The 27,413-nt window shown below is 35.5% G+C and overlaps 1 protein-coding gene across 4 annotated transcripts in view; it reads left to right on the forward strand.

Annotated features, from left to right (window-relative positions):
- Positions 1-26,164, forward strand: part of LOC145664243 (centrosomal protein CCDC61-like) — a 94,517-nt gene extending 68,353 nt beyond the window's left edge. For all 4 annotated transcript variants that reach the window (XM_081730732.1, XM_081730733.1, XM_081730731.1 and 1 more), the window contains 4 exons: positions 3,868-4,352; positions 12,700-12,815; positions 24,026-24,382; positions 26,019-26,164. In XM_081730732.1, coding sequence (XP_081586858.1) covers positions 3,868-4,352; positions 12,700-12,815; positions 24,026-24,382; positions 26,019-26,113 — 1,053 coding nt within the window. In that variant the 3' untranslated portion in view covers positions 26,114-26,164. The remainder of the gene's footprint in view (positions 1-3,867; positions 4,353-12,699; positions 12,816-24,025; positions 24,383-26,018) is intronic.
- Positions 26,165-27,413: the final 1,249 nt, after the last annotated feature.

Genomic DNA, 27,413 nt, shown 5'->3' on the forward strand with positions numbered 1-27,413 from the left:
GATAGAATAAAAAAGATGTTTATAACTATACGGGTTTCGCATAATTTTGCCATATCAACACATTTCTCTTTATTTCACTCATAGCCTCATTACATCATATAGTACAATGCTGAACTGACGCCGAAACCTATATCATGATTTATATCTACGTTATATTGCTTAAGTATGTTTTACCTTGTCATTTATCGTAACATAGATAGATTTAAAATACTTCAGAAACTTTTTCTTCATAAACAAACCTTTAATCATTGTTATAAGTACCGAAGATACGCTGTGGAAAGTTTCTCGATCAGGGGGCCCACAACTAACTTTAGCTGAAGGCTCGTGATTGCTCCAGACCGGCACTGATCTGACAAGTTCTGCATAGAAGTATTTTTCCATTTCTGTTCTAACGTCCCGTACTCAAATCTTCTAAAAGTTGTGGAGTTCTTTCTCTGTTTACCCGGGGCTAATGATCCAACTGAACGTGTATTCTCGCACATGAATGTTTTGTGGACAAGTGAGAAAACCCAACTGACTATAGATACATTGAAAGCTGTGCTGATCAGTAAGATTAATTTTGATCAGTCTTGTATTAATTTCTACAAACTGTTGAATGCAAAGAACTGTTAAAGAAGATCCAGTCATCCCAAAAATACCAGTGAAAGTTACGCTAGATATAGTAAAGAATAACGGATGTTCAATAATGAGGTAAGTAGTTTATTAGTAGTTAAAAGTACTGTTGGATAGTACTTAAGTTAAAAACGATGCTCTTGCTTGTGTATTTTACAATTGGAAACACTAGTGAGTCCCAAAATGCAATCTGGAAGTCAGATATTTACCCCCGTCGCCGATTCGTATGCGTCCCGTTTTTGTAAGTAAAAATTTTGGTCACCTTGGTTATGGATGAATGTTGCGCAAGGGAAACCTGTTGTATATAGCAGACAGCAATAGCTTTTGCAGTAGTCATCCCGAGTGTAAACCCATTCTCCCGACACTGTTTCACAATGCGTATGCGTACATACGAAATAGATGGAAGAGGGCCATTACATAACCCTCCCAATACCGGTTGATTTTCGGCACCATTTGATAACATTCACTTCAACACTCACGCACCTACAAGGTCAGACACAACACTGCTCCCATGTGCAAACCCATAGTTCCAGCATGATACGCTAGGTGGCAGAACCGAATCGAAAATGATTGGATATACAACTAAGTTATTCCTCATTGTAACCTCTCGTACTGGACTGTCTAAAGCCATCTTCCTGTCAGTTTCTCAATTCCACGTCGATATCACGTCTTGTCCATAGAGGCAAACAAGTTAGTCACTGCTGTTTCCACCTCCTGCTGTTGGTGATGAATCGTGATTTCAGGAAGTATGCCGTGGACCGAAACGGGTAGTAGCGCGAAGGGAAAAGATCAGGAATATATACCGGATGTGGTATCAATTCGATGCCTTCAAGTTTCTGCATTTTTATTGCGTTTTTCGATCTTAGTGTGATTTTGTGTATAATGTTGCAGTAGAGTGTTTAAGGAGAAGCACATTACGTGATTTTGTAGCAGTTGTCAGCATACATCCACTCTTCTCTGGGCCTGAGCTGGTACAGTCCGCAGCAAAAAAATCCTGCAACATGAGCACGTAATTTTATTGTGAAACTATGCCTAACAGCCTAGGAAATCAACATAACTTTAAGTGGCACGAATCACGTCAGGAGAAACATGGTGTCCTTCCTTGCACACTTATTTTGGAGCAAAAGACTTCGTCGTTTCACATTAAACTTGCATGCTCATGTTGCAGGTTTTTTGCTGCGGACTGTACAACTAATGTGGCACAATGCGGCAGTTGCTGATAGATTTTTCGAGTTTGTGAAAGTGACGCAGCACAGTGGACTGGAACATCCCGAGTTGGTTTGACAATCGTCGTATGTTGGTGGATGGATTTTTCTCAATAGCATATCATATAATTTCAGAAAGTGTACCCTACGGCAGCCGAACCTTGATTGATCTTCATACATTACAAACTGCGCAAAATTTCTTGAACCAACGAGATGCTATGCTGTGGTCAACTCCATTTTTTTCCTTTCACATGACAAATGTTTTCAAAGGTATTGAGTATTGGTGTTGACACCTGGTTAACAGTCTTCCAAGTTACAGGTAAATCGCTCTAGTATTTTCCTTACATATACTTCTTGACTTACACTGACAGAACCATCACTTCTAGAAACTAAGTCGCAAGTTTAACAGTAACCTTGAACTCGGCTTTCAAGTTTTTCTATAAATTTTTCGGACCCCAACTTGCTGATGCCACTACTAATTTATGATCAATATATAAAACAATCACTAGTGTTTTGCTATCCTTCTCTCTGATACACAAATATGGATCAGTTTCATTCAACTTGAAGCCCAACTTTGTTAAGTTACCAAAGCGTAAGCTTCAGTATCTTGACGCCTGTTTCAGTCAGAATAAAGTACGCTTAAGCTTGCAAACCAAATTGTTACCATCATTGGCTGTTGCATTTAAATTGTTTCTTCAAGTTCTCCATATAGAAATACAGTGGATATATCGAATTGTGTCAGATGCATGTTTTCACTAGCAGCAATACTGAATAATGCATGAATTGTTCCCAATTTAGCTATAGGACTGAAAGTTTGCTTAGAGTCTACAGTCTGAGGTTAGGTAAGTCCCTTGATAACAAGGCAAGGCGTGCTTGCATTTCTCAACATTTCCTTCTGGATAAACCTACTTACATAGCTTTTACTTCTGGTAGTATTGTCAATTCCCATGTTTCATTTTCTTTCCGCGAAGACATTTCTTCCGTTACGGTCTTTCTTCATTCAGAACTCTGTTTACTGTTGATGGTTTCTTCGTAAGTTTCAGGATGTTTATATTACTGGCATATTCTTCTGCTGACATAACATATCTTCTAAATGTTGAGTTTTCTTCAATATTGTACGGTTTCTTAAACAACAAGCAGATGAGGACTCAGGGTCTTCTCCTGCAACGCTATCATCTCTACTTCAGATCCTTGATCCTGTATTTCATTGTTAGTATCTTCTTGTGCTGTTGCATCTTCATATTTCTTTCCCTGATCAAAAGATTCACTCGGTTTGTCAGATTCTAAGACATGAATAGAAACATCAATACTCATTTCACACTCACTACTTCTTTCTTGAAATGATACTTCTCTTGAGAAAAACAATTTTGTTTTTTCTTGACGTGCTCATGCGCATACTCAACTTCATTATTGTTGCCAACCTTGCGTAAAAATTTATCAGACCTTTTGTTGACATGTTCCTCGTACTTCCCTCTGTAATTCAGAAATTCTGTGACATTTAAAATGTTTCAGTAAAAAACTATTCGGTATTATGTTCCTTTTAAGTTATTTCCAACTCTATTAGTTCCAAACTGACGAAGATGATAAGTAAGTACCAACTCCCGAATGTATGACGTAAGAGCTAGCTTTTACGATCAGAGGCAGGAGAAAGAAAACAGATTGAGCAGAAAGGGAAAGAGAACGATTAGGTGGAATGGAATAAAACAAGGTTGACATATACAATTACTGAGAATCTGAGCAGCAACCTGTGATATCACGATGCATCCAGTTGTAAATGGCTGCACTAGCTGAATTATTTCGCATTACTTACATCAGCTGCTGCCTAATAAAGCTGTCGATATATTACTTATAAACTTGATATATTTAGTATATTAAAGATTTAGATAAAAGTTTGAAAAACATCTTTAACATTTTTTTTAATGTTCTGACTCCTGTACCGTTTAAGGGAAAACCTCAAGCTATGTATTACTGCTTTGGACAAAAAATATATATCCTGTTTATCAGAATTTTCTACTGTGAATAAAACTTTTTTGTATTTATATTTTTATAGCTAAGACGGGCAAAAGAAGCTGAGCGAACATCACAACGTCGTCTGCACAATGCCTTAAAGGAATTAGAGATGTATAAGCGCGGTGAAATACTCAATACAAGAACTCCGCTTGGAGCATCTTTTGAAGAATCTCCAGACGAGCAATTTCCAATGGAATCTCGAAGGGCAGGAGATGGAGGTAGAGTTAGCCCATTGCCTTACCAGACTTACAGATTTAGGGCCAACTCGCCTAGACAACATGCGTTAATCCAACAATCACGTGGCAGTGGAGATCAGTGTGGAACATGTCGTCAACCCATCCAGAAGAATTCTTGTGCTTGCCCCACAACCACGAATCAGGACCAACTCGTGGAACGTAAATCCATTGGTTCAACGCCACGAAGAAATAGGACAAGAACACGATCACGGTCTGCCTCGCCAGTTTTCGATCCAACAGCCTATGTGAATGAGAAGAAGAAAAGGCTGGAGGCTGCAGCTGAAGAAAGGTGAGTAAAAGAAATATAGGAACTCCATTGGCTGCCATTACCATAAGGCACTTCAAACCTAATAAAACTAAACTTTCTTATTATCACGATAACATCGAGTTTGATCGAAATTTTTATAATTTCAAAGATCATACATTTTATTATTAAAAGTGAATGTCACCCGGAAAAATACCAAAGTGAAAAATAAGTTATTATTGGTTTGGTCAAAAACAGGTAGAAGGACGCCAGGAAACTGAATAATACTCATACGACAAAACAATTTCGTCAGTGAAAGTGTAAAAGCTGGGTTTTCCATGCATACGTCACAAAACTATTATTTCATAGTCTAGAATGTACTGGCCCGGAAGGACATGAGAAAGAAAAATAACAAATAAGGCAAATATAAAAACTACTGGTTGCTAAACCAGGGGGTTCAGTTTGGTTCAGTCTTAGATCGAGTCTCGGTCGGTCTTGGCTCGCATCTATAAACGCGGTTTAGTCTCGTCTCGAGTATACGCGAGAGTCTCGTCTTAACGCTTCTAAGTTAAGTCAGCAGTATTGATAGATCTGAACATGTAAGTTGTATATTTTATGGTTTTTCTTAATTTTACACATCAGTATGGTCAGGCAATGCAATTCTCACAGTCCTCGTAACCAAAGGTTATGATAAACCCGAGTAGTAGTACAATAACAGTAACAATTATAATAATAATAGCAGTATTCCATTGTAATGCTATACACTCTTTGATTTGTATATCAATCTATGTATCGCTGATGGATAATTACGTCTGTTATTTAAAACATTGAAATAATGCTAATAATCTATTTACAAGTGGGTGACTCACATATTAATCCATAGTCATTATCGGGTATAGAATAGCCCTGTAAGAGTCACACCCACATCTTGTGTAAATAAAATCACATAATAAAATAAAATAGCAAAAGGTAAATTATTAAGTAGTCATTGTTTCTCATAAAATAACTATAACCCCATTCTCCCACGTAAGGTTAAATAAGTATTAGTCTTCACATAGTCAGTAAATACTATATGACCGAGGTAAGCACAAATATGTAATAAGTATGGATAAATAAATACTATCTAACCTGATACTATTAATGGGGTATACTCATAGAGTATCTCTTATCTGTGATCTAAAGTACCTTTTACTTTGGCTCGCATCTATAAACGCGGTTTAGTCTCGTCTCGAGTATACGCAAGAGTCTCGTCTTAACGCTTCTAGGTTAAGTCAGCAATATTGATAAATCTAAACATGTAAGTTGTATATTTTATGGTTTTTCTTAATTTTACACATCAATATAATCAGGCAATGCAATTCTCACAGTCCTCGTAACCAAAGGTTATGATAAACCCAAATAGTAATATAATAACAGGTCTGAACATGTAAGTTGTATATTTTATGGTTTTTCTTAATTTCACACATCAGTATGGTCAGGCAATGCAATTCTCACAGTCCTCGTAACCGAAGGTTATGATAAACCCGAGTAGTAGTATAATAACAGTAACTATTATAATAATAATAGCAGTATTCTATTGTAATGCTAGCCTCTCGTGATTGCTTAGTTCTTGGTCGGGTGCATTAAGCACACGATCAATAATGAACGCAGGTTCGATGCCAAACAGGATCGAGAAGGGACTGACGCGAAGTTCCGTGTGCTGTTAATGGTATCTGACAAGACCCAAATTGCTCCTCAAACGCAGCTTTCAAACCCGCCCAGTCTTTGTTACGTAAAGACTCTTCCTGTGTCTTGTACCAATACAAAGGCGGTCCACTTAAGCATGTGGGAAAGATAGCTTTAATCCGATCGGGTGTCCACGCGTTGATCTCGGCCAAACGTTCAAAATTTGCCAAAAATCTGTCAACACTTTCAGACGGTCCATCGGAAAATACATCTAAGGAGACAGGGGGAAGGATCATGGAAACCGGTGTTGCACTATTAGTCCTACTTTGTGATCGAGTATTAGCCATAGTTAACTAGTGAAAGTAGCAAAATAAAAGATAAAATTGCACTGAGAGCGAATCACAAGTTTAAGTAACCAACACTACACATAGAAATAAGGCTTATGCATTACACATAATTATGTTCAGGCAGTACAATCTTAAGTCCTCTTATTCATTTCGGGGAGCCATATCACAGATAAGAGATACTCTTGGAGTATACCCCATTAATAGTATCAGGTTAGATAGTATCTATTTATCCATACCTATCACATATCTGTGCTCACCACGGTAATATAGTATTTATTTACTATATGCATACTAATATTCACTTAACCTTACGTGGGAGAAAGGGGTTATAGTTATTTATGAAAAACAATGACTACTCTATAATCTACCTTTTGCTATCTCATTTTATTATGTGATTTTATCTACACAAGATGTGGGTGTGACTCTTACAGGGCTATTCTATACCCGATAATGACTACGGATTAATATGTGAGTCACCCACTTGTAAATAGATTATTAGCATTATCTCAATGTTTTAAATAACAGACGTAATCATCCATCAGCGATACCTAGATTAATATACAAATCAAAGAGTGTATAGCATTACAATGGAATACTGCTATTATTATTATAATTGTTACTGTTATTATACTACTACTCGGGTTTATCATAACCTTCGGTTACGAGGACTGTGAGAATTGCATTGCCTGACCATACTGATGTGTAAAATTAAGAAAAACCATAAAATATACAACTTACATGTTCTGGTCCACCAATACTGCTGACTTAACTTAGAAGCGTTAAGACGAGACTCTCGCGTATACTCGAGACGAGACTAAACCGCGTTTATAGATGCGAGCCAAGACCGACCGAGACTCGATCTAAGACTGAACCAAACTGAACCCCCTGGTTTAGCAACCAGTAGTTTTTTATATTTGCCTTATTTGTTATTTTTCTTTCTCATGTCCTTCCGGGCCAGTACATTCTAGACTATGAAATAATAGTTTTGTGACGTATGCATGGAAAACACAGCTTTTACACTTTCACTGACGAAATTGTTTTGTCGTATGAGTATTATTCAGTTTCCTGGTGTCCTTCTACCTGTTTTTGACCAAACCAATAATAACTTATTTTTCACTTTGGTATTTTTCCGGGTGACATTCACTTTTAATAATAAAATGTATGATCTTTGAAATTATAAAAATTTCGATCAAACTCGATGTTATCGTGATATTATAATACGCGTATTTTCTTTACTACTAAATTTCAACGTCATGTAAGCCGCTGAACACCTGGATGTTGTGCTGTCTATTAAAACATGCGGGACAGCCAAATTGGTATTTGACCTTGACCGCTACTATCACGTCGACCAATCATCTTGATTAACGAAGGACTGCCAGTAGCGTGTCGCGAGCTCATTGATTTCAAACATCAATTCAGCTGACTCATACTATAGCTCAAATTTCATTATACTAAACGTTTCGCAAACGTCTACTGCGATACATATGCATGCTAGCGGGTAACGGCTCATGTGTTTCACATTTCAAAAACTGTGAAATCCTGCCGCACATGATTTTCTCTAAATGTTTACATCTAAACTCTAGAGAATGTAACAATGAAAAACCATTGTGCTTTGTATAAAGAAATATTGACAAAATTTTAATCACTGTTTAATTAATTACCTCCTTGTTGTATATGAAAACATCCTAACCACCTATTGAATAGTATATTGTATCACGTGCAGTTCATGTCCATTCCGTGAGAGAGGATGGAGGTGGAAATCTGCATCAGTTTCGTGTCTTCAAAATAGGTATCAGATGTTCAGTTGTGTTCAGGTCCGAGGAATGGATAGGCCAGAGGATGTGGTCAACTTCGTCAAATGATTCTCAAACCACCCTCCAACTGTACATATCCTAGTCCTAAACTACCATATTAATTTTTTAAAGGGATAAGTCGGTGAAAAGTGCCATTACACGGATTGCTGTGATATTTATACCAAAAGTACCTCACATCCAAAGATAACTTTGGCCAGAAAATCAACTTCATTCATTCGAATTTCGAAGTTATTGTCTAAAATTCGAAAATAAAAAATTGATCATATCTCGGAAACGACATCCCAAGTTACGAGGATGAAAGAAAATATGAATATACTTTATTTGAAGGGCCTTGCCGAAAATAAGAAACAATGTATTTCGCCGTTCAAACTTCTAGCGAAAAGTGCGTTGAAAATATTTGAATTAAAATATTTTTGCTTTATATTTGAGTGACCGCCTTCTATTTTCCACCGTTGAAGCAGCACCAACTCGCCTATATTATATTTTGACCATGGTTTGATACCCTCGGTGCAACTTGGTGTATAATGAGGAAAACCGAAGTCGGACATGTCTGGAAGATACGCAACCCACGTTACATCATAAATGTTTTAGCAGGCACGAATACTATTAGAAGTTAAAGATGGTCGAGTTTGAATGTCTGATTCGTCATGAATGGCTCTACATCACAGTATAACTCTCGTTATCGTACCTTTTCGAGAAATCACGTGAGAGCGCTAGTGCTGCTGATAATCGAACTGTCATTTAACTACTGTTACGTTTTGTTTAAACTGTGGATTGGCAATTCGGATAGTGTTAGTGCTGCAACTCTGGGCCAGGAAAGGGAACAGTAAGTTTCGGATATGTGTGCATCTGTCATGACATCCTTCGGGAAAAAAAAATCATTTTACGCAATAAGTTTGGAATCGCGGCCTGTTCGCGAGAAGAGCTCGTAACAATTGAAAAAGCTATTGTGGCAACTAAACCTCACTTCTGTTGGTACTAATTTTTAATGGAATATATATTCGACATGGCAAGAGGTCGAATAATAATTATGAAATAAAATAGTACCCTAGACAAATAAAGTTGCCTTTATGTAAGCCATTTACTATTTATACTACGACTTATTATATTGTAGATATACTGGAGCCATATACTGCAATCACAAATGAGCGGCAATAGTAAAATATGTGTTTCAAGATATGTGTTTCAAAGATGATACGATTCTCATGGCACAAGGTGATATTTATTGTGTGAATCGCGTTTTTTGATATACAACTTAATATTTGGAAGAAAGAGGATTTACAATTTTAATACCTACACTGAAAAGTAAGCGCAATTCGACTACGACTACGGCGATTTACTACGACTGAGGCGAACTTTTCCCGCTATATTAAAAAATTCTCTGGGTTATTGAGGCCGTTCATTGTTTTCTTGAAGAAGTATTGTTTTTTACGTCACCAACTGGACAACAAATTGCTTGAAGTTGGATTGTTATGCCAGATAGCTTGCGTTTTACATAATCTTTTTGATAATCGTCTTAATTCTGACGATGGCCTCTTTGATGAGGTAGTTCTCTGAGACAGCACACCGCAGAGAGCACATTAGGATTAGAAGTAGAAGAGCATTTGTGCAAGTGTACGCGCTCTTTCGCAAAAGTCACATCTGCGGACATCTTGGCTTCCCGGAGTTAATAGAAAGAGACCTAAAAATTCTTTTTACAGGTTCCTTCAATTGTCTCAGGGAGTTTCCCACTCGGCTGAATTGGTGAACGAGAGTTCCCTTGGTGGCTAAGCGGTTATCGTACGCGCCTTTGGCGTGGGAGACCAGAGTTCGATTTCCTGGAGCTCATGTGGTTCAGATTTCACATTAATCAGTAGGTCCACATCTCATATAGCCTCGGTACGAAAAGGAATGTCAAAATCAACTCAATGATCAACTCATGCAATTGATGAATGAAGATACCAGCATCAATCTCAATTTCCTGAAAGAAAATACCCACACCGTTAAATTCGAGGTACAATCTTAACATATTAATAGAAAGACACGCAGGTTTTATGTTGATTTTGTTCCAAATACAATAGAATATTCGGGTCTAAAGCCGTATTATTGTGAATATGCACATGGGAATCGAACAGTTTGATGTTGTTCATATGTCGCTGCAAAATATTTATTATCTTTCATGTGCTCGATACTTTGCTAAGATTGTTCGCCCTACAGAAATTTTAAGCGAATTGTGTGTTGCCGGTCTTGTCACTCCAGTAACAAACGTACATAGTGATGAAGATTGAAGGTTCCACATACCGTGTCCTTCATTTTGCTTGTAATGTTTTCTAATACAGGAAATACATTGCAAAAACATTTTGAATATATTTTTATTATAATCATCTTGTGCATTTCTGTAAGAGTTACGATTATGAGAGTTATATTCCCACGTAGAACCATTCATGACGAGTCAGAAACTCAAACTCAACCACCTTGACTTCTGACAGTATCCATGTCGGCCAAAATATTTATGACATGACGTGGGTTTCATGTCTTCCAGACGTGTCCGACTTTGTTTTTCTTCATTTTACACCAAGTTGCCCGCGCGTATCAAACCACGGTCAAAATATGTTATAGGTGAGTTGGTGCTGCTTCTATGATGGAAAATAGAAGGCGGTCACTCAAACATAAAGGAAAATATTTGAATTCAAATATTTTCAACGTACTTTTCGCTAGAAATTTGAACAGCGAAATACATTGTTTCCTGTTTTCGGTAAGGCCTTTCATACAAAGTATATTCACATTTTGTTTCATCCTCGTAATGTAAGTCGTTTCCGAGATATGAACACTTTGATTTTCTAATTTTCAACAATAACTTAGAATTCAAAGGAATTTGAAGTTGATTTTCTGGCTAAAGTTATATTTGGATATTAGATACCTCTGTATATATGTACCACAGCAATCCGTGTAAGGGCACTTTTACCGCCTTATCCAGCTATACTCTTTGACAATTTCCAAAATTTAAAGGAAGTAGTTCAATGTACCTCTCCCAAAATTTAGAGTGTGGACCAAGGTACATCCACTGTCAAAATCAAAAGGGCATTAGCATCTATGACGTCATACCACGGGATGTCTCTTTGTCAATCAGAGCCGAATCAACTACTGCAGAGTGGAATCAATTACTGCTAGTACAATTCACGGCTAACAAAATAATTTAGACAGCTTACGAGTTCGTATAGCTATCACACAAGTAATTTCGTTTATCATATGAAGATAAAGTCAAAATGGCATGATCACTACATTAATAGCTGGGAAAGATGGAGTGGTGATGTAATCTGTTCTCTTGGCGAAGATACAAAAGTTTGGTGGAGACCGGCCTATACACTGAGAATTTATCACACATTATAGATAAGTTGATGCACCCATCAACTACATGGAATTCAAGCCCTAGTCATGACTCAAAGCACACTTTAATAATAATAGGTCCTTTCATTCATAATCTTGGTGTTGTATAAGGACGAAAACACACAGCCTCAAAATTTAAATTTTACAATACATTTAAATTTTATTCAAAAGTTAGTCTCTACCCATTTTCATAATTCAGATTTTTTCGTTATATGAATGATGGTTAAAAGCCACATTTAATAACATTTCTACATTTATTTTTACTGTTCATCAGACACTTTCCACATAGCACACGGACGTCCGAGACTGATCCGCAATGGACAGGACATCCCTAGATCTTCCGAATTTGCTTCCGGAGCATCCATAGGACGTCCTCGGGATATCCAGATATCCGTTAATATCCCGCAAAACGGGATATTCAACGGGACCTCAAAGGATGTCCACTGGTAAATCGTGCGATGTGGTCCTAGGTATGTCCGGTGTGGGATTTCCCTGGGATCTCCTGTCCCATTGCGGATGTCCCGTAGACATCCTACGTGGAAATCCTTTAGGACGTCCCATGTAGGACGTCCATGGGATGTCTACTCATTGTCCCGATAATCCCGGGAACTATATGGGATAATTGGGATTTAAATGGGACGTCCTAGGGACGTCGTGTGCTATGTGGATGGCATTTAAGGCAAGAATCTGAAGTACTATATCACTGGCACGTAATTATTTTACAAATGCTTGATTCGGTTGTTAATTACATCAAAAACACACAAGTTTAAGAAGAGAAAAGCTTTATCATGTTACGTTATCTCGCCGTAAATTGGTTGAATCGCAGATTACAATCATAAACGAGATTTCGTTGCCAATCACAGATAACTACTTACACAAAATTGAATATACAACTGAGAAGGCTATTCATTTTGTGGGGCATGTTTAGAGACATATGAACTTCGGCTGCAAATCAAAAAAAAAAAAAAAAAAAACGTTCTATGCCGATGTCGAGAAAAAGTAAGAAAATTCATAGTTGGGTCGGATGAAGAGTATCATTTAGCAATAAGAATCAAGGGTTTCACGAATACTGATAGGAATCATTTTGGAATATTTTCCCTTTTTACAATAGTTACCAATAGGTGCAATGCTTTAGTGAGGTTTCTAAGGGGCGACAAGTTCATTGCCAACATGCTAATGATCGACTTTCTCGTCCAACAGGGAAAGGAAGAAAGAAGCAGCAATGACTGGGATAAGTAAATCTTCTCCAACAATAAGAGATAGGAGTCGCGGGATGGAAAAGATGCCTCAACACGTCAGAAATAGGAGCAGCTCAGGTCAGATATTCTTACCTACATGAGGCAAACGTTTTATTCATAAATATGTTCCACGATCCAACAGAATTTTTAAAGTGTGTTAAAATGTCGAACTAATATCATTTTAAATTATATTACACCATGCATGAAATGAATTTAAAAATCAAAAGTCAAGATTAAAACACCTTGAACAAACTTCTGCTCTCACAAAGATTTCAATAAATTGTGTATATGCTATATCTTAAAGAACAAAAATTAGATTAGATGAGGCTTCGATAATGGACATTTCCACTGATTTTTTTTATTGCTCTAAAAAAAACTTCAGAGCTAGCTGATTACGGAGAACACTTCCTTTCGCCCATGCGACGATTCTAACCAGTCGAAATTTGCTATTGAATTCCGGTCTGCTACTCGTGCGCTTAAAACAACGACTACCATGTTTGTACGTCACAGGTCGGTACAGGGGAAAAGGTCTGCGCCGCTCACTAGGGAAACGGCTTAGCGAAAGATACGATGTATGTTTTTCAAATGTGTACGACGTTGCTCACAAAGAATAAGAAAAGTAACCGGGATTACGGTTTATTTAAAAATCAAACTATTTATTTATTACCAATTATTTGAATATACTTGAATATCTTAAGGCAAGGTTAAGAAAAAACAACAATATAAAAGCATAGTTATTTGATAGTAGAGTGCTAATTTCTTACATGCAAGTTCATCGTGGATTCGATAGTTATGCACTCAAAGGAAAGCCCAAGAAAATTAATACATGAAAAACATTTTTCCAAGTAAAAATAATCTAAATTCTTTATTAACACAAGGACGCACAAACTTACGATGATAATTATGTTCATGAGCATTCTGATAATTTACCAGTGCTATTATCGAACTACTTTACAAATTAGCAATATTATTTCATCATAATATTTTCGCGCTTACTGTCGTTTTCTTTAGCCCATGGAACATATTCGTAAATTGTTTATATTAGTCCATGTGAACATTTACAAATTAGCTGAAGTGTTTTGAGCACATGAGTTAACATTTAAACTAACAAATGAACAAATGTGATCTCACAGTAATGATAACAAACTAGTTACAGTGGCTTATTACTGAATAAAATAAAATGAAATTTTTACTTTTATCTTCCACGAATATGTCCTGTAGGTAAAGCGTGACGGGTGATTAATGAGAGTGAATGATTATAAAAGCATCGATGGAATGATCATGTAGGAGGAAACGTCTGAATCGCGAGAAAACCCACGGACACGATGTTGTCCACCACAAATTCATATGGCTTGAATTCGAACCAGGTACCACTCACACTAGCGGTGAGCACTCCACTATTGATCCACTGTGTCCTTTGATAATGAATGTTTGTGATATGTCATGACGAGTAATGAACACAATATTCTGTTCCAATGAGTGAAACAATATGATAAATCAATCTACTGGACGAAACTTATCAAAGGCTGAACTCTTCAAACCTTTTTATGACTTTTTATGGCTTTTATGACATTTTTTTTATAATTGTGGACCTCAAAATACAAAACGCAGTACTTCCATGATATCTTTTGCAAATAGACCACCATATACCAAACATTAATCATCTCAGAGCTGAGGGAAGGCTTGTAGCTACACCAAAAACGTTGGGGGGGACGTAGAAGTTAGGTGGGGCTCATCCAACCATATCATTGGTTCATCACCATATTATAGTGTATTTGCAAGCCTAACTTGAAAAGTTTAGGGGACAGTAAAAATTTAGGGGGGCTGCTTCACGTGGATGTGGGAATATCTGAAGGGGAGAAAGATTATAAATAAACTTATGTTTGTATATTTAGAACACTATTTCGTGTGAGGTTATTGAAAAGAAAAAGTTGAAACTTCAAAATAACAATATAAGTAAAACACAATGTATTTCTGTCAATATTCCTGTTGTTCAAGCTCGAAAAATCCTGGACGCCAGGTAGTCAAGGCGATTGGAAATAGGAATATGGCTCCTAAATCAGTTAAATCAAAAATAAAATTATGAAGGTCTATATATGAAATTGTATTATTATGGTGTCTAGGTTTGAGAAACGGCGCCTAGGTCACAAGAAAAATTCTCGAGCACTTGTCTTGTTTATGGTGTTCTTTCGGTAGCCTAACCATCAGTCTGCCTGTATTTGCTACAGCTTTCTTCAGCTTCAAACCACCACGGTGACTACACAAGCATTTCCCATGTTGAAATATAGTAAGAAAGTAAAGTGCTATACAATACGATTCTTGTAGCATTAACATAAGAATAGTTGTAGCAATGGTGTGGGGTGACCAATTGCTAATATGCAGAGTAAATAGTAGAAAAAAATGAAAGGATGTAATAGGGTATGAATATTTTTAAAGGGATTAAGATCTTTTTGGTGCAGAAAGTGCTTATTTGTAGCCGTAGTATAATATCATAGAGGTTCACGACAAATCTTCAAAATAAAGAAAAGCTATAATATGGTGACCTAGATATTCTCAATCTGCGCATGGCTCAATTTGAACTGATATAGTGCTAAAACTATAATGTTTTGAGGATAATACAATAGTAAAGTAATCCTGTTTAGTGTACAAGTATCAAAAATGTTTGTGATGATAGAACATTACAATGACCATTAATGTCCATTTTACAGGGTGTCCAATATACAATGCAACCCAGAGTTTGGGATAGTAGAACTTTTGAGCCTGAAGCGATACACAAATAATGGTTATACCAAAATGAAGCCTTGTTCATGCATATATTTTTAAACTAGGAAGCAACGATTGAAGTACAATACGAACTATACAGTTTTGCCAGATGTAACCAAAGGTGTATTTTTTATTTTATTTATTTATTTTTTGCAAAACATATAAATTGACTCATAACTCATACGTATGGATGTTCTAGCATTAATTTTCAGTTTGTTTCGTTGGAGTAACTTGAAAACTATGGAGCAGAAAAAAGAATTTTTCATTTCCATTGATAACTAATCGGATGAAGCCTCTGCAAGGGGGAACTAGGAAAATCGTAATTTCCATGAATTAACACTCTGAATTAGCAACTCTGCTGATGTTTCAGTGCATCAAAAAATGTGTTAAGGATCTGTCTACATTATGCAATTTCTGAAAACAATGAAAAAGAAACCTTGAAATTATCACGAAAAAACTTTTACTTACATGCACCCGGCAACGTTGCTATTCATTTCTATGGGTTACTTAAAGCAAGAGGTATACAAGAACAATCCTCGAACTATATAAGACCTGGAAACGAACATTCGCAGTACCGTTGAGAACATTAACATTTCTACTCTTCGTAAAGTTGCTGCCAACATGGTGAAACGTGTGATCCTGTGTTTGAATCAAAACAGGGGGTACTTCCAGCATCTGTTGCAGACCTGATAACTCATTGCGTGGTAGTAGCAATGTTGCCGGGTGCATGTAAGTAAGAGTTTCATCATGATAATTTTAAAGTTTTTTTTTTTTCGTTCTTTTCAGGAATTGCATAATGTAGACAGACCCTTAACACACCTTTTGATGCACTGAAACATCAGCAGAGTTGCCAATTCAGAGTGTTAATTCACGAAAACTACGATTTTCCTAGTTCCCCTTACGGAGGCCTCATCCGATTAGTTATCGGTGGAAATGAAAAATTATCGTTTCTGCTCCATAGTTTCCAAGCTACTCCAACGAAATAAACTGAAAATTAACGACAGAACATCCATATTTTGAGTTATGGTTCAATTTACATGTTTTGTAATATATATACACACCTTTGGTTACATCCGGCAATACTGTGTGGTTACTAATGTACTTCAATCGTTGCTTCCTAGTTTAAAAATATATGCATGAACAAGGCTTCATTTTGGTATAACCATTATTTGTGTATCGCTTCAGGTTCAAAAGTTCTACTATCCCAAACTCTGGGTTGCATTGTATATTGGACACCCTGTATTTCAAGCTAGGAAAATAGGTCTTATTAACACGTTACGTTTATATACAGTTACTTATTTTGCCATTTTTTCTTTCACTATTCTACTAAATTTATTTGTAGTTTGCAGTAAGAAACTGTAATATGAAAAGATTCCCTGAAGCTTCTAGTGCGACTCAGAGAGCCATACGGACCTGTGACGTCACGCCAAAACCCTTGTATGTGTTGCCGTGACGTAAACAGCTCATTTTTACATTGTTTGAAGCGTTGTATCTCCGTTACGAAGAAGTACTTTTCTGAGATTTTTGGCATGTCATATATTGAAGACTAGTTCTACACGCTCAGTGGTAGAGCGTTCAGCTCTGGTGCTAGGGGTCTCGGGTTCAAACCCTGCTCCCGCCAAGTGAACTTTGTGGTGGACAAACACCGTGTGCGTGGGTTTTCTCGGGGTTCTCCCGTTTCCTCCCACTTTCTTCATTCCACCATTTCATTCATTACTCATTATCACCGTCTCCTTTAGCCTAACCGGCATAACCGTGGGACGTAAAACTCAAAATTTCATTTCATTCATTTAGTTCTACACGATGGTGTCCTCATATAACCTTTGGTCAAAAAGGGAATGCCCATTACGGTGGATTTTCAAACGCCATTTTCACAAGCAATACAATAAATACAAGCCCAACATAAGTTGGACACTATCCGCCTTATGCAGAGTCGTTTTGACGTATGATTAGCGTCATAATAAAGGACTGATTACTGCAGAAAACATAGGTTAATCGAACTCTTTAGTATGGCAGTAATCACTCGTCAGAGCGACTCTGCATAAGGTCCTATTTAACTGAAAAAATATTTCTGACACTACGTAGATATAGCCGCATAATATTCCGTTAATTAGCCACGTACACTATACAAGTTGCATATTTATGTGAATTCAAGTTAAGAAAAAACGATAGCGTTTGATTATTTAAATATGGCTCTACAAATCTGGAGACAGTTTAGAAATGTGGAACAGCAAGCAGATTTAACTTGTTGGTAAGACGTCTTCTTCATAATCAAAACGTTCCAAACTTCAATCCTTTGGCCAAGCAGCTAGTTTATGCAAAGCTATCAAACGAAGCTAGACACATACATAATAGATATACATATACAAGATTAAAATAAAACAAGATCTGTTGAATTTATCCATCCATTTACTTGCTACTTTTTTAAAATGCCCTTCCTTGTACAATTCCACTTCATATTTGTAGTTTTTGCCATGATAGCTCTCTTCTCCGTTTTTTGAATAATGATTTTGATTTAAACTATTTGTATTCAGTTGGAATTTCGTTGAAGCATTTTATGAGATAGTTCTTAACCCCTCCTGTTCCGTATGTTTTTGAAGAACAAGATTCCGCATGTATTTGTTCTTTATGTCTTGTCTCATAATTATGAAAGTGACTATTTTTTATTTACTATTATATTATGATGTATATTATTATTCACAACATTAAACATATAATACACAGCTGATTCTTTTGCCAAATAATCTATTGGTAATACTTTAGACGTTCTATATGTATTTAAATTTGGGTTTAAGCGTGGCAGATTGTAGACGGTACGTAATGCCCTATTCTACAAGTGGATGCAGTGTACTTTTGTTCGAACGTCCCCATATGTTCATCTATGTTAGATGAGAGTGTACATATGCATAATAGATTTTTTTAAGGTTCGGCGATAACATTTCTAAATCTATTAAGCACCCTATTATTGGTAAGATTTTTTACACAAAAATGCTGTGTGTGCTGTGGTACAGATAACCATTCAAGATGTTGATTAATTATTATTCCTAGGTATATAGTTTCAGTGACTCTTCTTATTTGTTGACCTTGCAAATAAATATTTATATTATGGTCTACATGGATATCTGTTTTCTTATGGAAACTTATATATACAGTTTTTTTCTACATTTAGTGAAAGTTTATTGCAATTCAACGAATCCTGCAGTAGGTTTAGATCCTGCTGTATTATATTTTCTAATGTAGCTTTATTTTCCGCTGTGTATGCTATATACATATCGTCAGTACTAAGGTACCATTTAGTTTGACGTTTGCTACATCATTTATATATATTAAAAATAGGAGAGGCCCCAAACAGAAACCTTGTGGCATCCCACATGTAATTGTCTGTTCTGTACTTGTGAAGTTGTTTACCTCAACATATTGCTTTCGTCCGTTTAAATAACTTTTAAACCATTTCAATGCAGGTCCTCTAATTCCTAAATTACTAAGTTGGTTAAGCAGAATGTCATGGTTATCTGTATCAAAGGCTTTGCGAATATCAATAAGTAATCCTGCTAATGCCTGTCCTTTATCTAAAGCCTCTTCTATCTTAACACTAATGTCTAAGACTGCTGATTGTGTTGAGGAAGCTTCCCTAAACCCATATTGGTGTTCGTAAAAGAAATTGACAGATTTTAAGTAATCTTCTAATCTAAATTTTACACTTTTTTCAATTATTTTTGAGAGCACAGGCAAGAGTGATATAGGTCTATAGTTATTTAGTTCTTCAACGTTTCCGTTTTTATGAAATGGAAGTACTTTAGCTATTTTACAATTAGTGGGCATTGTTCCCGAAGTGAATGAATGATTTACAAGATGAGCAATGTATATGCTTAATTGATCCTTATAATTAATCATAAATTTGTTTATTTTATCTTTAACTGCACTATATTTCGGTTTCAACATTCCTATTATCTTCTGAATTTCGTAGGCTGTGACTGGGCTTATGAAAAGCGAATTGTTATTTATTTGCTCTTTCATATATTTGTTAGGACTTGAATCGTTAATATTTTTAGCAAGATTTGAACCTATAGTGACAAAGAAATCATTAAAAATACCTGGTACATGTTCCAGAGGAACTATTTTACCTTCCATTTTTATTGTGAAATTTTGTTTGTTAGGAAAATCATTGTATTTCTTATTACTTCATTCACGGTTTTCCAAAACTTTTTAGGATTATCTAGCTAATTATTAAATTTACTTTGGTAATACATATTTTTGAGTTTTCTCTTTTCTTCTGTTATTTTATTGCTAATAAAGATATATTCTTCTTTTAATATTTTATTACTAGGATATCTCCTGGTTTTTGAAAAGAGGATATCTCGTCTATTGATTAATTCAAGTAATTCTCTATTGACCCAAGGAGCTATTGGTGTATAGGGTTTAGTGTTTGAGATTATTTTCTTTTTAACCAAAGTTGAATTTTTTATTCTATTATTTAAGAATGAAATAAAATTGTGTAATGCTTATTTACATCATTATCTTCATTATTAAAGTTTTGCGTTTCAAAATATTTTTTTTATTATGGTCAATCTGATAAGAAACCCGCTCTTCTGAATTTTCATGTTTTCCTCTAAGCTCAGTTTTCCATCCTTTAATAATTGTTACTAATACCCTATGATCATTAGTATCATTTTCAATAGCACATACAACATGCTGTAATTCATAATTGTTAGGATACATATAATCTCAAAGTGACTCATTTGTGTTACCAACTCTAGTAGGGTACTTTGTATTACATAGTAACAAACCAAAGGACATCATTAACTCAAGTAAAGGTACTCTATAAGTATCTACATAACTAATTATATTAATATTTAAATCTCCAGTTAATATTCTTTTTCTATTAGAATATAGTGACAATATTTTTTCAAGATCGTCCATCATTAGCGGACTATTTTTGTTATTGGGATTATATGTACATATTACAATCATATTTATACTATCTTTTTTTAACTTCAATCCCCAATATGCTGAGTTCTTTTTCAATTTTATATAATATTTTAAATTGCCATGAGTTATGGATGTATATTGCTACACCTCCTCCAAGCATATATCTATTCACATGTACTGATACATATTCTCTTTTATTAAAGTAATCTATTTCCAATTTTATCAATCCATTTCCAATTTTATCACTAATTTAAAAAAAATCCACTAGCGACAGTCTATATGATATTGTCTCTATTTTGTGTAATTTATTTCTTATACATCTTGCATGGAGTGTTACACCATCCTGTTGTAGTCGATAATGTTCAGACAATAAATATTCTAAAATAGACTCATAATAAAGATCCTTACAAATAAGTCCTAATCCTGAATCTAAAAAAACATCCATTTATTGCTAAGTTGCTACATAATTATCTTACTTTATTTCCTTAATAAGGCAATATCATCTTCACTCCTAATCCATACCATTCTGTCATTTTCGCTTTTCCTTGCCAAAATCTTACAATCACTAACCCACACATACTTAACATATGGGCAAAGATCTCTAGCTTTCTTAAACAGGCCCTTGTTTCTTTCTGTCAAATTGTCATTCAAATATATTCTTTTGTTTCCATCAGCACCATGGGTGTCTAGTCCTATTATGTCTTTGCACTTGATTTCCTTTTTCTTCTTTTTTGCTTCCGTAAGCTCTTCTTTCTTCCATCTATTCTTGAGTTTTACTAAAATTGGTCTTGGAACTCCGGTTGCTCTGGAAGGAATCCTGTGCGCTACATCTATATCTTCTATAGTAAGTGGAACTTACAGAGATTGTGCGAAGTTCATGATAATGTCATAAACATTGCTTTTCATAAGTCCTGAACTAATTCACTCCCCCCCCCCCCCACAATATCATATCTTCATTACGGGCTTACTAATTAAGACCTAAAAAGGACAATCATTTTAATTACTATTTAAATATAAAACCAAATTAGTTTCATTGTGCCAATTGGGCCTTTTATGCTTAAAATTTCATATACTGTTCTGAAAATAATGGCTATTTTTTAAAAGTGTCTAGAATATTTTGAGCGTTTCTTTCATTCCCTATGGATTACTGTAGAGCTACATAGCAGAAAATGTGTATTTCCTATCTGGTAATTTCATAAAAACGGATCACGGGGAAAGGGAAACTACTCATAACAAGGTAGAAGTACAGACTTCAGGTTTAGAAATGAAAACGTTATTGGACATGCATGATATAGGTATCATTGCATTGCTTTTGAAAAGTCTGCGCAATCAATCAATCAATCAGCGCGAAAATCAATTAACCGCTTTATGCAAGGTATTCCTGTACATCTTCATTACTAACATTAATTTTTGCGTTTGCAGTGCCTATCTTCACTAATGCTTTTCGTCTACTTTTGTAGGTAATTACAATGTTTTGTAACTACGTTCATATATTTTCCTAACTATACATTTTGTCCTACCTGATATATGAAGATCCGCCACTGTTTCTCTCTGTTATCTTGTTAAGTGCAATGCTTGAAATCGTCAACTTGTACAGTCCGCAGCAAAAAACCTGCAACATAAGCATATAAGTTTATTGTAAAACGACGAAGTCTTTTGCTCCAAAATAAGTGTGCAAGGGAGGACGCCGAGATTTCTCCTGCGTGATTCGTGCCATTTAGACGTGATGGTGATTCCCTGGGCTGTTAGGCGTAGTTTCACAATAAACTTATATGCTTATGTTACAGGTTTTTTGTTGCGGACTGTACACAAACCTACTATAACAATGCATTTTTTTTAAATACAGTATTTTCTTTGATAGCCGCAACTTACTAATGCCGACATACAGTTTTACCGTTAGGTGGTTACTTACTAATAGTGTTGGTACGCTAGCCAGCGAGTAAAAAGTATGAACTATTTGCATTAAGCGGCTTATTCAAGTAACAGTGTTTCTCAGTATTTAATCAAATACATAAAAATAAAAATGTTATATTGACCACAACGCTAAAGAAATTGTTTAACAAAACTTGTTTTAGTTATCAGTACTTTATTACTCAATGACTAATCGGATGTATTGTTCTCATCTAAGTATCCATTTTGTTAATCTTTATTTAACCCATTGCATTCCAGTGACATCTAGGTGGATGTCATAAAATATTCCGTTGCAAAATACCAGTGAAATCCATGGGAATGTCATGAAAACATATCCTTTATTAAGAATCGTATTAATCCTGAAGGTGATGAATTTTTTTAGTGAATGCAAGGCACGAGTTAGTTCCACTGTTTCTCCTTAGATGACAGCATCGTACTGAAAGGAAAGAAAAGTTGTTTTGTCTCAGTAGATGGCAGGCCTAAGAGAGCATTCGATTACGACACACATGTATTTGTTTTGACGATAAACGATTGGCAACTTCGTCGAGATCATATTTCAAGATCGGAAAGAAGAAAATAAACTTTGTCTTTGATCTCCGGTCAGTGTTACCAACCTGCAGCAGCATTAAACCCCTTCATAACATCAAAATTTCCCTTTTTCAGCCCAAATGTTCTACAATGCAAATATTTTTTTAATCAGTAATGTGAATGCTCTTCTTCTCACGTGCAAATGTGTCTCTGTGTGCGGTTGTACAAAACAATTACATTCATTGAAATTTATAAATAACTTTACCCTATATAACCGTCTAGTCAAGTCTTTTAAGAGTAAGTGAAAACCTGGTGTTACAGTACGCACATAGGAAAATTGACACTTGGAACACAAAGGGTTAATCTTAAAATATATTGTAATCTTAATTTAGATTAAATTTATAAAGTAATGTTCATAATAATTTAAGCTAGAACAAACAATTTTAATTCTGATCCTATGAGATCATTGAGTGATTTCAAGAATTGGTTGCACACAACAGCAATCTTAGCCTATAATTTGGAAATTACGTTGCAAAATGGATCTCATTTCTGTGAATATCCAGTTTCTTCGAATATGGAAAAAACATTGAATTTTTCGTAAGACAACTTTGATAATTGAAGGGATTAAAGGATGAAAGTGTCATATTAAAGTTTTGAAAAGATGAGTTCTGGCAGGGGATAAAAGTGTTATGTGTTATTCTTGCTTCAGAACATCTCATTTAAGTGATTCATCCTCTGGATGAAGACAGAGAAATTTGTAATATGTATAGTAATCCACTAATAAATATAATAATAAAAACTTTGATCTCAATTTTCTCGAAACATATAATTTGTTATAGATTACTTCATCATCTAACCCCATCAATTTATTCTACAGTGGAGGAATGTTACTGGTAATGCGATTCTTCAAAAAAACATAAAATTCCTTAAAGAAGTCGTACCGAAGAAAGTGACAACCCAGTCGCTGAAACATCTACGATCAAAATTATCGAAATGGGAGAATAGATGAGCATAAATCCTTTCAATAAGTACTTATTTTACTTATTTTAAACCAACTATCTTTCTGTGTAAGAACTTAGTATCAATATGTAATACATAATAGAATGATTTACTACCGAACCGTTTTAATCAATTTAAATTCTTATATATTATTGCAGGATCCAGTGTTGGTAGCAGACCTTGCCAGACTGCACGTCCTTCTACTAAGAAAGCACCAATTAATGTAGACTCGAGGCCTTATACAGCAAGGGACATAACAAAATACACTATGAATTTAGGCAACTCAAATAACCGTATAAAATCTTCAGTCCGTAAGTCGCGTAGTGATTTTTCTCCAAAATTAAAATCAAATTCTTTGAGTTCGGTTAGTTCTATTGGTTCTGAAAGAAGAGGTTCTGTTTCTAGCAGACACAGCAATCGCTCATCCTCTGTATCTTCTGAAGAAAGAGTACATTGGCCTAGCTATGGAGGAAGCAGAGATTATGGTTATGGAAAAGTGCATAAACGGAAGAAAGGTAATGTACATAACCGTAAAACAGGGCAACTTTGAACATTACATGGCATATTCGAATGCCTGTCGTTTGTGGAAAGTGTTCTTCGTTTTCTAGACCGTGACATTTTTTGCACAAGTGTTTCAAAAACTCGTGCAACGATAGAAACACCCTTATACAGCCTTGCAGATTATGTTGAAAAGAGAAAGGACAATGCTACTTGGTCCAATTTTATTTTTGTCTTTACCTTAAGAAATAACTTTTTGGCAGCATAAGGAAGCTTTGTCCTTGAACGATCCACATCCCACTACATCCAAAAATGATAGTTTATTGAGGAGAAATCATAAACTAATATTTTCTCGAAAATGGTTAGATAAATACTGTTAATATTTCATTAATAATGTTATAACTAATAAGGGCATGCCACTTCTCTTGGAAAAGTCCAGAAGTAATATTTTACTGGTACTGAAAATTTTGTCCGGATTATTTTCTTAAAAACGGCCCAAGAAATTTTGTTTCTATCTCATAAATACATATGTAGACTTAATATAAAATTTGTGCTAAGTGCCAAGAATGAAAAAGTTGGGTTTAATGTAAAACTGTGGCCTGTATACCTAAAACTACTCAGTGAAAAACTAGCTATCTAGTATTATCTGTGGAAGTAGTTCAAATAATCCTCAGAAGAATGCGCGTGTCTATATGTCCCATCAGTTCTGAAGTAACATCTCGGCTGTTTACTCAATATTTTCGTTTTGGCACTTAGCACAGATTTTACCTAGGTATATTCAGTCTACACTTCATTAACAATATCCCAACAAGGTATAATTAGCTTTTATCACCTAATTGCAGAAAAGATAGTTTATTGGAGGAAGTGCAACATTCTCTTGGATATTGTCTTGATAAGGGCTGATGCAAAGTTGTTTATACAGTAATTTATAAAGATAATTCACATTATTACAAAGTTCCAGATGGGATCGTTTTTATTATAGTAAGAATTTTGTTCGGGCGATTTTCTCGAAAACAGGTATAATGACCTTCTTCAAGAATCAATGCTTCATTACAACTCTTGAAACGAGCACAATTTATTTTCTCAAAATATTTCAAGAATTGTGCTTAAATACCTTTTTTTTGAATTATTATTGGAAAAAAGTCTATTCCATTCATGTTTCATGAAATTATATTTAATTTAAAGTCCTGAAAGGTGTATGTTAAAAAAAACTTGGAAAGAATACTTTACTGGTGGGATATAAGTTTAATTAATCCTGTTATTTTTCTCACGAACGGCTCACAGAGTGAATTTTCTTCTGATGAAGATTTTCGAAAATTTCAAAAAGATATTTGTTCATAATTTATAAATAAATGTTTCAATAAAGCCCACGATATACGTATGATTCATGATTCAATTTATAAAACGCAATCGTTAAAGTTCAAACTGATAGTCTGCATCTATCATATTGATATTGCTATTAAACGTGCGTTTCAGTTCGTGTTGTCACAATTCACCTCTTGTGACTATGTATGGAACAATAATTAATAAATATTTGCTTCACTAGGACATTCCTCTATCACTGGGAGCCCAATTGCCTTTTTTTAGTAAATAGTGTACAAAACCCACAAATTTATTAATGACATTACATTGATGCTGGTATGTTCATTGCAGATTTCAAGATTGGGATGTCAGAGTTAGAGAATCGCATTATCGCTTTGCAACGTCTTTTAAAGGATAGTTTGAAAGTGAAATCTTCGCACTCATGAGAACAACTTTAAACTTCCTCATATGATATGTAATTCAGAAAATAATAAAAACTTGTATCAGAATACTTGAATACTTCTTAAATCTCCTAAAGAGGACGGAGAAATATAGCATCAAGTCAAGTGTAGTTCAGTGATACGATCAGTAGAAACGCTGATGTTCGCGATTTGTAGTGAACATGCATCATTTCAAACAAAATAAACGGTTATATTTCACTAGGTACAAAAAAGTTATCTCTGAAAGAAAAACAGTATCTTTCTATAACTGACAATTCTTCCTAATAACGTACACTATCACTCTCTCCCCCCCCCCTCTCTCTCTTTCTCGCTATATATATATATATATATATATATATAAAGCAACCATTAAGGAACGAGACCGACTCTGTAAAGCAAATAAACAAATAATAAGGGGAATCAACTAACCTCGGTTTATTCAAAGTAGGCACCTCCTTTGTCCACACACAGCTTTGCACTACTCAGTAAGTCATATAATGTCTTCTGAAGTCCTCGACCGTAATTGTGTTCAAGGTCCTTGTAATTGATTTCTAAATGGTGGAAATATCGTTAAAAGAGAACCTCCAGAGGAGCTTTTAGTTTGGGGAAAAGACAGTAATCGCACGAAGACAGGTCAGGCGAGTATGCGGAATGTAGTAACAGAAATATATTTTTGGGCCAACTACTCAAGAACAAGCACCGTGTTGTGTGCTGGAGATAGAGCACGGAACATGCACACAGCTTGCCTTTCTTTAAATTCTCAGTTATTATTTGGCGAATTCACCCTCAAGAGATCTGATAGTATCCTCATACTTGCGTTCCAATCATTCAAACTGACGTCCCGAACTTTGACATTATAAAAATGGAGTAGTCTCCCACTAAGTATTTCACAAGTCGTGATGACATGCTACGGCCGCTCGCTTACTCTATAGACTGGCATCAGCAACTCTCCAGCTCGATTTCTCTATTTTAAACGGTCTTTGTCCTCGTGCACGAAGTGTACCTTCAAGGGTGTCCCTCGACTTTGATTTGCTTTTAGTGATGTAATCCCTATACTCACACGACAGGAGTGTGATACGCCTAATGCGCCGCTAGATTGAAGTCCTGAGTGCCTACTAGTTTAACCTACTGGTCGAGTTGGCCCCGCTAGCGAGTAAGATCCTTCTATGCTCTGCAAGCATGACGCCCGAGAGTTATACACCCGCCATTCCAAAAGAAACCGAACTTTTGAAAACAAATAGTACCACTAGTGCCATCTGTTGTAATATTTTACCGGTAGATGGCGTAGTCCCTCATTGACAACTGG

Source organism: Thermobia domestica, chromosome 11 (assembly GCF_964235325.1).
Source record: "Thermobia domestica chromosome 11, izTheDome1.hap1.1, whole genome shotgun sequence".
Lineage (NCBI taxonomy): Eukaryota > Metazoa > Arthropoda > Insecta > Zygentoma > Lepismatidae > Thermobia > Thermobia domestica.